This window comes from Pseudophryne corroboree, chromosome 5, assembly GCF_028390025.1.
Source record: "Pseudophryne corroboree isolate aPseCor3 chromosome 5, aPseCor3.hap2, whole genome shotgun sequence".
NCBI lineage: Eukaryota > Metazoa > Chordata > Amphibia > Anura > Myobatrachidae > Pseudophryne > Pseudophryne corroboree.
The window spans coordinates 39,491,609-39,504,173 of NC_086448.1; the positions used below are offsets into that span (position 1 = coordinate 39,491,609).

Consider the following 12,565-nt stretch of genomic DNA (forward strand, 5'->3'; position numbering starts at 1 on the left):
CCGGCCCAGCAGCAATGTTGATTAGTGCGTGTCCCGTCCTGGCGCTGTCCCGCTGCACATGCTCCGCACCGCTTGCCGCTGAGCATGGCAGCCCTTGTGTGTATGCTGCAGATGCTGATCTAGCGGTGCCTGAGCTAGCGTGCCCTACCCGTAGTAGTAGCGTCCTTATACGTAATGCCCCACCCGTAGTAGTAGTGTCCATATACGTAATGCCCCCCCAATAGTAGTAGTGTCCTTATACATAATGCCCCCCCAGTAGTAGTAGCAGTTATATGTAATGCTCCCCAACAGTAATAGTAGCGTCCTTATACATAATGCCCCCCCCCCCCAGTAGTAGTAGCATCCTTATACATAATGCCCCCCCAGTAGTAGTAGCATCCTTATACATAATGCCCCCCCAGTAGTAGTAGCGTCCTTATACATAATGCCCCCCCAGTAGTAGTAGCATCCTTATACATAATGCCCCCCCAGTAGTAGTAGCATCCTTATACATAATGCCCCCCCCAGTAGTAGTAGCGTCCTTATACATAATGCCCCCCCCAATAGTAGTAGTGTCCTTATACATAATGCCCCCCAGTAGTAGTAGCAGTTATATGTAATGCCCCACAACAGTAATAGTAGCATCCTTATACGTAATGCCCCACCCGTAGTAGTAGCGTCCTTATACGTAATGCCCCCCAGTAGTAGTAGCAGTTATATGTAATGCCCCCCAACAGTAATAGTAGCGTCCTAATACGTAATGCCACCCCTGTAGTAGTAGCATCCTTATACATAATGTGCCCCCAGTAGTAGTACCGTCCTTATACATAATGCCCCCCCAGTAGTAGTAGCATCCTTACATGTAATGCCCTCCCAGTAGTAGCGTCCTTATACATAATGCCCCCCCAGTAGTAGTAGCATCCTTACATGTAATGCCCTCCCAGTAGTAGTAGCACCGTCCTTATACATAATGCCCCCCAGAAGTAATAGAGTCCTTATACATAATGCCCCCCCAGTAGTAGTGTCCTTATATGTAATGCCCCCCAGTATTAGTAGCCTCCTTATACGTAATGCCCCCCTATAGTAGTAGCGTCCTTATACGTAATGCCCCCCATAGTAGTAGCGTCCTTATACGTAATGCCCCCCTATAGTAGTAGCGTCCTTATACGTAATGCCCCCCCATAGTAGTAGCGTCCTTATACGTAATGCCCCCCCTATAGTAGTAGCGTCCTTATACGTAATGCCCCCCCTATAGTAGTAGCGTCCTTATACGTAATGCCCCCACTATAGTAGCAGCGTCCTTATACGTAATTCCCCCCTATAGTAGTAGCGTCCTTATACGTAATGCCCCCCCTATAGTAGTAGCGTCCTTATACGTAATGCCCCCCCTATAGTAGTAGCATCCTTATACGTAATGCCCCCCTATAGTAGTAGCGTCCTTATACGTAATGCCCCCCCTATAGTAGTAGCGTCCTTATACGTAATGCCCCCCCTATAGTAGTAGCGTCCTTATACGTAATGCCCCCCCTATATTAGTAGCGTCCTTGCATGTAATGGCCCCCATAAAGTGCGCACACACAGACATACCTCACACACACACAATTCACACATATATACAAACACACACACCCCACCATATATATATACACACACACAGACACACACACACACACACACACACACACACACACACACACACACACACACACACACACATACTTGTTTTTCTATCCTCATCGGGACATATGTCTGGAACCTTCCTCATGGGGACCTATTCAGGAATACCTGCCTCATGAGGACACCCACATAACTGATTTATTTTCGGGTTTAATTAGAGATAGAGGAAACGTGTATTCTGCAGCAGATACATTTTAATCAAGGAAAGGTTCTTTCTCATTTCAGCAGTAATTCGGTTCTTAATGTAAAACTTAACCGAGAGCCAGTTCCGAGCCTTCAGCGCTTGTCGTTCTGCCCTTAGGCACGCATCACAGTCATTCTTGCCCGGCACCTTGAATGAGCGAATGAACCGAATCATGCGACGTTCAACAGCTTTCACTTCTGCTGGGGTCCACGGATTGTGCTTGGTACCCCTTCTGTCACCTGTGCGGGAGAAGAAAGGTCAGTCACCACGCAACGCCACCACCAGTCATGGACGCATCTCAAATGGAATGGACAGTCACACCCACCTTTAGCTGCACCTCCATCCACCGCCGACACCACGCTGCCGGCTTCTTTTCCCATGTGCCCCATGGGAACCTCAGTATCCTGACTCTCTGGCTCATCCCCAGAGTCATCGCTCACCACCTGGATCGGCTCTGTGGATAGAGAAGGACAGGGAAACCGATCACACCAGCCCACTTAGACAGTCAGTCCCTGGAGCCACACTGTCAAGTGATACCTACCGTTTGGATCAATGGAGATCTCTTCCAGATTGTGGCCCCGGAATTCAGCCATTCTCCCTTGCTCGAGAGCCAGAAACAGCTTGCTCAACTTGGCCAGTTGAAGGGTACCCTCCGGGAGGCGGTAATAATGCCGATGCACCCGAATATCATGTCCAAGGAAATCAGCAAGCTGATCCATCTCTGTATCGCTCAGGTTGAGGACTCTGGAAAGTGTAGCCACATGCTTCCGTAGGCGGGTGGAAGATAATGCTTCGGGGTGCTTGGCCCCACACTCCCGGGCGTAGAGACGTATGCAGTCGGATCCCCTATAATGGGACATGGCTGTTGGCCTAGCAAACATGTAGATATTGTGTGGGGTCACACCACATTCTGTCCGCTTCTCTATGAGGAGCTCCATCGCTTTCTGCATGCTTGGGGATAGCAGGACAGGGACTTTCCTGCCTCTTTTCCCAGGAATCTCAATACGGGAGAAGTGACGACAGAGTGCCTTCTCCAGCTCTGACAGGGCCTGGGCCACATCACCCTGCAAATCGGCTGTGTGCCGTAAATCGAAGGAGGAGAGCAGCATCTTGGAAACCTCACCTTCTCTCCTGCGGTTGAAGAGAATCAGCTGCGTGAGGGTAACTTTGGCCAACATGGACCACTGCTGTTTGGAAGGGTGGGCGGACAACTCATCGATGTACTCTCCCTGACGGTCAAGGAGGTACAGGTTCAAGCGCTTAACATCATCAGTGAAGGGCAGAAGCAGCGGTGCATTCCATTTTATCTCTCGAAGTGTCTTCAGGGCAGCAGTGGAGATTAGCTCGCTCCACCTCGCCTCATAAATTTTCCGAAAGTTTCGGGCACGCTCCTCTGTCAGGGCACTGCCCTCCATCAGTGCCTGACACTCCACCATAGCAGAAATCTTCTGCGAGCTGTGTCCCACCTTCAGAGCCAAGGAGGGTATTTTATATGTATTGGTGCCAGTGGCGGAACAAGCGAGCGGTGGGCCCAGGTGCGACAAAATGCTTTGCCCCCCCCCCCCCCCCACACATATCCCCACACACACACATCCCATCCAAGTCCACCCCCTCACCCCTGGAGAGGATCTGGTGAGGGGGACCTGCTCAGGGCCAGAGAAATGGATACCTAGCAACAGTGCCGTAACTAGACATTTTAGCACTGTGTGCAAGAAACAGCATCGGAGCCCCACCCCAGCATGCAAAACAGGGGCAGTGCGCGCCGCAGGCGCGCGCAAAAATACATAGTGGCGTGGCTTCGTGGGGAAGGGGTGTGGCCACAAAATAATACCATTTCATAAAACGGTACACAGTAGTCTCCATTATTCAAATTACGTCGCACAGTAGCACCACTACACCAGGTAGAGAACCTTTTACACCTTACAGCGGACAGATTCCTCTTTTTACACATTACAGCAGACAGCGTGCACTTTTTACACATTACGGCAGACAGCGTGCACTTTTTACACATAACGGCAGACAGCGTGCACTTTTACACATAACGGCAGACCGCGTGCCCTTGTTACACATAACGGCAGACAGCGTACACTTTTTACACATAACGGCAGACCGCGTGCCCTTGTTACACATAGCGGCAGACAGCGTCCCCATTTTTACACATTACGGCAGGCAGATTCCCCATTTTTACACATTGCGGCAGGCAGATTACCCCTTTGTACACATTGCGGCAGGCAGATTACCCCTTTGTACACATTGCGGCAGGCAGTCCCCCCTTTTTATACATAGCGGCAGGCAGTCCCCCATTTTTACACATTGCGGCAGGCTGATTCCCCCTTTTTACACATTACGTCAAGCAGTCCCCCCTTTTTATACATAGCGGCAGGCAGGCCCAAGAAAGAAAGAAAGTAAAAAAATAAAGAAAGAAAAAGAGAAAAAGAAAGAAAGAAGAATTATACTTACCCTCTCCGCTGGCTCAGGCTCCTCGGTGCAGCTGCGTCAGACGACGATTCCCGGGCAGTAGAGAATGAGGAGGAGGGAGGTGGAGGAGGGAGCCGCAGCAGCGCTTTGTTACTGGTGGAGGCGCTGCTGCTGCTGCTCCTCTGCTTCCCTATAGGCTGTTCTCGGAAGACAGCCTATAGGGAAGCAGAGGAGCAGCAGCAGCAGCGCCTCCACCAGTAACAAAGCGCTGCTGCGGCTCCCTCCTCCACCTCCCTCCTCCTTCCCCCGTCCGTGCCGCTGCTCCTCTCCTCGCCGGGCGGCTGTGCACTGCGGGCTCCATCGCCCTTCCGGGATGCCACCGTCTGGCGCACGGGCGAACACGGCTTCCGCCGGCTCCCTCCGAAAAGCACCTCCCGCTCTCCCTGCGTCTCCTGGACGGTCTCGCTCCGAGTCTGCGCTTCTCTCTCGCCCTGCCGCCAGACTCGGCTCCTCTCCCGCGCTCTCTCGCGCTCTGACCTCCGCCCCGTCCGGCCCTCCCGTCCACGGCGGGGGAGGTCCGGCAGGCAAACCCTTCCGTGCGACCGCCTCGCCGGAGCGGGGGCGGCGCGCAGGGCCCTCTCCTGGGGCTGCAAGGAGCGGCCATCGGGGCTGGCCGCGTCCTCGGATCTCGATGCGACGCTCATTCGGTTCCTGGGAAATCGTGTGCTCCGCCGGGGTCCGGGGGCGAGCGCCCTTCGCTGGGCGAGGGGGACGCTTCCCCGGCACCCCTGGCGGCATCAGACGCCTGCGGGTGCCGGCGGACGGAGCAGACCGCGCCGCACGGGGTACGGGTGCGGGGCCCGCCCGGCTCCGGAAACCGGAGCGATCGGGCGGACGCCTGGGGACCGGACGCCCTCTCCGGGCCGAGAGGTTCCGGGCGCGCCGTGGGCAGAGGGAGGGTCGGGTTCGCCTGGAGCCGGCCGAGACCCCTGGGTTCCGACCGAGCGATCGTCCCTCCCCGCCGGGGCGCGGGGTGCCACATCGATCGGGTTGCTGAAAGAAAAGAGTACTTTTCATTCGGTTCACTGTTTCCATGCCGTAATCCATCCGCCACCTGTAAATCTCGCTCAGGGGGTCCTCTCGGACGTAGTGGGACGGGAGGCGCGCGCGACACTTTTGCGGTGCGCCCTGCAATTTTTCTCTGAGGCCTTGGAAGTGCCTCCCAGCCTGAGGCACACCGGTCCGCACTCATCGGCGAAACTTCCACAAATTGCAGTACCCGATTTGGCCCGCTGGGGGGCGCTGCCTCCGGGGGAGAAGGAGACGTGCCCGGCCCGTACGTCGGGCTCCAACGGATGCCCGCCGTGGACCCTTTATAGGCCCCATCCTGGTCCTGCCATGCTGTTATCGGAGCTCCACGGCTATCTTGTCACTAAACCTTTCATTTGAGCTCCAGGGCTTTTTGCTTTTTGTAACCCGGTTCCTGGAGCCCTGCCTGGGCAAAATCGGATGCAAGAAGGCCCTGCCCATGCTGATCTCTGAGCTCCGCGCATCTTCTGTCACGGGTCCTTTCGCAAAATCTCCAGGGAAACAGGCTTTTCGGCCCCGGACAGAGTCCCGGCTCTCTCGCTCGCCTCGTTGGTACCTACTGATCCGGCGGAGGTGTTCTCCGGCGGGTAGCGACACGGACGGCCGAGGGCGCGCTTCACCCAGGCTTCAACCATCTCCTCCCCGAGCCCCTGGAAGTGCCGCTGGGCCACGGGCGCCCCGGTCCGCACTCATCCGCGACACTTCCGCGCTGGAGTCCGACGCTCGCCGGCCGCGTCCCCCGGCCCGCGGGGGCCCGGGGGGAGGCCCGACGCGTGCGGGGGGAGGCGGCGGGCGGCGGGGGCGCCCCCCGGTGGCCAGAGGCGGCTCGGAGCGAGACGATCGGGGGGAACGGCGGCGCGTGACCCGCCCCGGCCCCCTTGGCCCAGCGGACGGGCAGGCGGCTCCCGGGCGACCCCCGGATCCCCGCCGCGGCGCCCCCCCGGTGGCCGCCTGACGCCACTGCGGGGGGGTGCAGATTCCGTGTGTTCTCTCGGATAAAAACAAAAGAAACGATTCCCGTCGGGCGAAAGTAAGTGGGACGCAGGGCCCCGGGCCCCGCCGGTCCACGCGCGCGGCGCCCCCCGCTGGCCGGTCGAAGGGATGACAAAAATAAAAAGAAAAAAATTTCAAAAAAGCACTCGCCCCAAACAGACGAAAGGTACCCGGTCCGCCCGGATGGACCCTCCCCCGTGTCCCCGCCGCGGCGCCCCCCGCTGGCCAGCCGAGGTAATACACGATTGAGAGGGGGGAAGTGAAAAAAAAAGGGCAAAAAATGAAAAACACCCCACCCATTTGAATGCAAAGTCCCGGAGCGGCCAGGGGTGGACGCCGGTCCGCGCGCACGGCGCCCCCCGCAGGCCAGTTGAAGGGAAGAACGGAACGAGACTAAAAGATAAAAAAATTTCAAAAAAGCACTCGCCCCAAACAGATGAAATGTACCCGGTCCGCCCGTGTCCCCGCCGCGGCGCCCCCCGCTGGCCAGCCGAGGTAATACACGATTGAGAGGGGGGAAGTGAAAAAAAAGGGCAAAAAATGAAAAACACCCCACCCATTTGAATGCAAAGCCCCGGAGCGGCCAGGGGTGGACGCCGGTCCGCACGCACGGCGCCCCCCGCAGGCCAGTTGAAGGGAAGAACGGAACGAGACTAAAAGATAAAAAAATTTCAAAAAAGCACTCGCCCCAAACAGATGAAATGTACCCGGTCCGCCCGTGTCCCCGCCGCGGCGCCCCCCGCTGGCCAGCCGAGGTAATACACGATTGAGAGCGGGGAAGTGAAAAAAAAGGGCAAAAAATGAAAAACACCCCACCCATTTGAATGCAAAGCCCCGGAGCGGCCAGGGGTGGACGCCGGTCCGCGCGCACGGCGCCCCCCGCAGGCCAGTTGAAGGGAAGAACGGAACGAGACTAAAAGATAAAAAAAATTCAAAAAAGCACTCGCCCCAAACAGATGAAATGTACCCGGTCCGCCCGTGTCCCCGCCGCGGCGCCCCCCGCTGGCCAGCCGAGGGAATACACGATTGAGATAAAAAAAAACAGGCAAAAGACAAAAACACACCACCGATTTAAATGCAGTGTTCACGAGCGCCAGTCCGCGCGCGCGGCGCCCCCTGCTGGCCGCGTAAAAAAAAAATAAAAAAAAATAATCCACCGTTGTGAATTTGCGATGTGTCCGGTACGGCGACGGCGGGGAGGCGTCTCCCCTCGTCGGCGCACCCTGGTGGGGGGAAATAAATGAAAGGAAAAAAAAAAAGAAAAAAAAATAGGGGGGAAAAAAGGGGGTAAAAGAATACCACAAAAACAATTCTGTCAAATAAAAAAAAAAAGCCAGGGAGAATGAACGGATGGATGCATGAATGGATGGATGGATGGACGGATGGAAGGAAGGAAGGATGGAAGAGAAGAACAGCCCGGGCTCTCGCCGGCTACCGCAGCCCGGGCACCCGCCGGCTTCCGCAGCCAGGGCTCCCTCCGGCTTCCGCGGCCCGGGCTCCCTCCGGCTTCCGCGGCCCGGGCTCCGTACATACAGACAGCAAATGAAATAACGGACGGATGGATGGAAGAGAAGAACAGCCCGGGATCTCGCCGGCTTCCGCAACCCGGGCTCCAGCCGGCTTCCGCGGCCCGGGCTCCCTCCGGCTTCCGCGGCCCGGGCTCCGTACATACAGACAGAAAATGAAATAATGGAAGGATGGAAGAGGAGAACAGCCCGGGCTCTCGCCGGCTACCGCAGCCCGGGCACCCGCCGGCTTCCGCAGCCCGGGCTCCCTCCGGCTTCCGCGGCCCGGGCTCCGTACATACAGACAGCAAATGAAATAACGGACGGATGGATGGAAGAGAAGAACAGCCCGTGATCTCGCTGGCTTCCGCAACCCGGGCTCCAGCCGGCTTCCGCAGCCCGGGCTCCCTCCGGCTTCCATGGCCCGGGCTCCCTCCGGCTTCCGCGGCCCGGGCTCCCTCCGGCTTCCGCGGCCCGGGCTCCGTACATACAGACAGAAAATGGAAGGATGGAAGAGGAGAACAGCCCGGGCTCTCGCCGGCTACCGCAGCCCGGGCACCCGCCGGCTTCCGCAGCCCGGGCTCCCTCCGGCTTCCGCGGCCCGGGCTCCGTACATACAGACAGCAAATGAAATAACGGACGGATGGATGGAAGAGAAGAACAGCCAGGGATCTCGCCGGCTTCCGCAACCCGGGCTCCAGCCGGCTTCCGCAGCCCAGGCTCTCGTTGGCTTCCGCAACCCGGGCTCCCACAGGCTTCCGCAGCCCGGGCTCTCGTTGGCTTCCGCAACCCGGGCTCCCACAGGCTTCCGCAGCCCGGGCTCTCGCCGGGTGAAGATCAGGCGAGAGTAGGGGTGTCCTCCGCTGGACGGGAAGCCCAGGCCGTGGAGCCGCCGCACGGACCGGGGGTTGACCCGGCCGGGGACGGGCAGGAGGCGAGGCCCGGACTCGCTCCCGTCCAGACGGCCCGAGGCCCCTCCTCCCCTCCCGGTGGACCCGCCCCCGACTATTAAGCCCGGCCAGGGAGTCCACGTCGGCCCCCGGGCGGACCAGGGAAGGACCCCCCTTCCGCGCTCTGCCGTGCTCGGAGGCGCTGACGCGCCGGGCGGACGGGGTGCCTCCGGCCAAGTCCCCGGCCGGGACTTGGCTGGCTGGCGAGCGAGGGAGGGCGAGGGTTAGGGCCTCGCCCGTCCCGCGCCCGTCCCCCGCCCCGGGCCAAGTCCCCCGACCGGAGCAGAGCGAGCAGGCCGCCCTAACCCCCCCCCCCCCCGGTGGCACCGCAGCACCGGAGATTATTCGGGGAATGCTCCACAGCGCTGCTGGGGAAGTGTTTGCTTTAAACACACTCTGCATTGCATACACACCGACACCCATTCCAGTCTGGTAAACGTGACTCTCTGGGACTTGCGAGAATTGTATGCTGGGTAGTTGAGACATGACTTCCCTATCACCTCCCAGGGTCAGACTCATGGGGACCTCATTTTAGGTCCCCACCATGTCGGAGGTCCCGCCAGTGTTGGTGTGCTGTCTGGCCCTTGTCCCCGTTAGGATATATAAACAAGTGCACACACACACACACACACTATGGCCCTCATTCCGAGTCGTTCGCTCTGTATTTTTCATCGCATCGCAATGAAAATCCGCTTAGTACGCATGCGCAATATTCGCACTGCGACTGCGCCAAGTAATTTAACAATGAAGGTAGTATTTTTACTCACGGCTTTTTCTTCGCTCCGGCGATCGTAATGTGATTGACAGGAAATGGGTGTTACTGGGCGGAAACACGGCGTTTTATGGGTGTGTGGTTGAAAACGCTACCGTTTCCGGAAAAAACGCAGGAGTGGCTGGAGAAACGGGGGAGTGTCTGGGCGAACGCTGGGTGTGTTTGTGACGTCAAACCAGGAACGACAAGCACTGAACTGATCGCACTGGCAGAGTAAGGTTGAAGTTACTCAGAAACTGCTAAGTAGTTTGTAATCGCAATATTGCGATTACGTCGGTCGCAATTTTAAGAAGCTAAGATACACTCCCAGTAGGCGTAGCCTTAGCGTGTGTAACTCTGCTAAATTCGCCTTGCGACCGATCAACTCGGAATGAGGGCCAATATACACACACGCACACACATTTCTCTCTCACCCTCCACTTACCAAGTCTGGCTGGCCGTCACTGCAATGCTGAATCCACCACTGTTCAGCTGTCTGGTCCCGTGTAGCTCCGCCCCTCTATTCCACGTAGCTCCGCCCCTCGTGACGCCGTAGCTCCGCCCCCTTTTCGGGACCCGCGCTGCACAGCACACAGCCCGCTGTCACAGGTGATTGGGGGGGAGGAGGACAGGCACAGCAGCCGGCAGCTAGTGGCCATCCTCACCTCCTATACTGTAAGGTAGGGTCTTGCACCTGACTGCTGCTGGCGCTGGGTATGGAGTAGCTCCCTGCAGCAGATGCAGTTGACTCCGCCCAGCTCTGTGACTCCGCCCAGCGTTACGAGCACAGAGTCACAGATTAAGGCAAATATATAGGAGATATTTATCAAGGGGCCCAGACCATGCTCTCTCTAATGGTTAGCCAAGCCTCTGTGGTGGCTGGCCACACCCACTCTGGAAATGCCACACCCCTAAGCATGGGCCCTTATCACTGCATATCCCCGGTGGGCCCTTCAATCCCCAGTCCGACACTGGAGGTAAGGCACGGTGGGGGGACTACTGTACTTGCATTTGACTTTAGCGGTGAAAAGTGAGAATAAATATCATTTCATTATACCCAACTGAAAAGCATCAAAGTAAAGAGATCATATACTGTAGATGGTTTACGACTAGGGGGAGATGTACTAAGCCTTGAAAAGTAATAAAGTGAAGAGAGATAAAGTACCAACTAATAAAAAAACATAGAAATAGTTTTGTGGCGCCCATGGCTGCACAGGGGGTGCCGTTGGCTGCACAGCGGGACAGCAATTCTGCAACCAGCAAGCCTGATCCTGGGTCTTATCTCTCCTCAGTCATTTACAAGAATGTCAAATGTTACATTTTAGGAAACTGACATCATTGTTACATGAAACACGTGCACCACCGCCATCTAGTGGTACTAAAATATATTGCAACTTTTAACAAGTTGGAAAGTCTAACATCTTCCAGATCCTCTGAGAGATTATCTGTGCAGTTTGCTCCCCGTACACACTGAGCTGGTGCAGGCTGCAGTCTCACAAACAAAACAGCTGCCTCCGCTGCGCTGTAACTTCAGTCAATAACGTGACATTAGACAGCAAAAGTATTAGACAATGCGCAATTATAAATAGTGTTACAACAATGTGTCCTACTGTGTGTTTCTCTTTGTCTTCCAGGGGAACTGCTATGTACTAACAGAGACCTGCATGCAGCACGCCCACAACCGGCACAAGGACTTCTGTCTTCTCTTGCTGTCCGCGTACAGTGGGCTCTCCTCATATTATTCCAGCGTGTCTAAACACATACCGGAATTATCCCAACTAGAAATAGGTAAGTGCGATCCGTCTGATACAGAGGTGACCGCAGTGGAGAGAACGCAGGTTAGGAGCCACGGGGGTCTATTTACTAAGCCTTGGATGGAGATAAAGTACCAGCCAATCAGCTCCTGTCATTTTTCAAACCCAGCATGTAACATGGCAGTTAGGAGCTGATTGGCTGGTACTTTATCTCCGTCCACTTTATATCCATCCAAGGCTTAGTAAATAGACCCTCCAATCTGTAAACGGCACATACAAAGCCCAAAAGAAATCCTTACTGTGCACTTGCGAAAAACAGGGTGTGATGGCGTGCACATTTACTATTAGTCGCGACAGCTTCTGTGTTACATGGGAGGCTGGGAGGTTCTATGAGCATGTTATGGGAGGGTCACGGGCATGTTATGGGAGGGTCATAGGCATGTTATGGTAAGGTCATGGGCATGTTATGGGAGGGTCACTGACGTGTTATGGGAGGGTAATGGGCATGTTATGGGAGGGTCACGGGCATGTTATCGGAGGGTCACGGACGGGTGTTATGGGAGGGTCATGGGCATGTTATGGGAAGGTCATGGACGTGTTATGGGAGGGTCATGGGCATGTTATGGGAGGGTCATGGGTGTGTTATGGGGGGGTCATGGGCATGTTATGGGAGGGTTATGGGCGTGTTATGGGAGGGTCACGGGTGGGTGTTATGGGAGGGTCACGGGCGGGTGTTATGGGAGGGTCATGGGCATGTTATGGGAATGTCATGGGCATGTTATGGGAAGGTAATGGGCGCGTTATGGGAGGGTCACGGGCAGAAGTTATGGGAGGGTCATGGACATGTTATGGGAGGGTCATGGGCGTGTTATGGGAGGGTCATAGATGTGTTATGGGAGGGTCATGAGCATGTTATAAGAGGGTCATGGGCATGTTATGGTAAGGTCATGGGTGTGTTATGGGAGAGTCTTGGGTGTGTTATGGGGGGTCATGGGCATGTTATGGAAGGGTCATGGGCATGTTATGGGAAGGTCACAGGCATGTTATGGGAGGGTCATGGGCATGTTATGGGAGGGTCAAAGGCATGTTATAGAAAGGTCATAAGCATGTTATGGGAGGGTCATGGGCATGATATGGGAGGGTCAAGGGTGGGTGTTATGGGAGGGTCATGGGCATGTTATGGGAGGGTCATGGGCGTGTTATGGGAGGATCATGGGCGAGTTATTTGAGGGTCATGGGCGTGTTATAGGAGGGTCATGGGCATG

General features: G+C 56.2%; 1 protein-coding gene across 1 annotated transcript in view; it reads left to right on the top strand.

Annotated features, from left to right (window-relative positions):
• The window catches only part of FAM135B (family with sequence similarity 135 member B), a 344,975-nt gene that overhangs the window by 216,856 nt on the left and 115,554 nt on the right, over positions 1-12,565 (top strand). Inside the window, exon 8 of the mRNA XM_063921224.1 lies at positions 11,181-11,334. Coding sequence (XP_063777294.1) covers positions 11,181-11,334 — 154 coding nt within the window. The remainder of the gene's footprint in view (positions 1-11,180; positions 11,335-12,565) is intronic.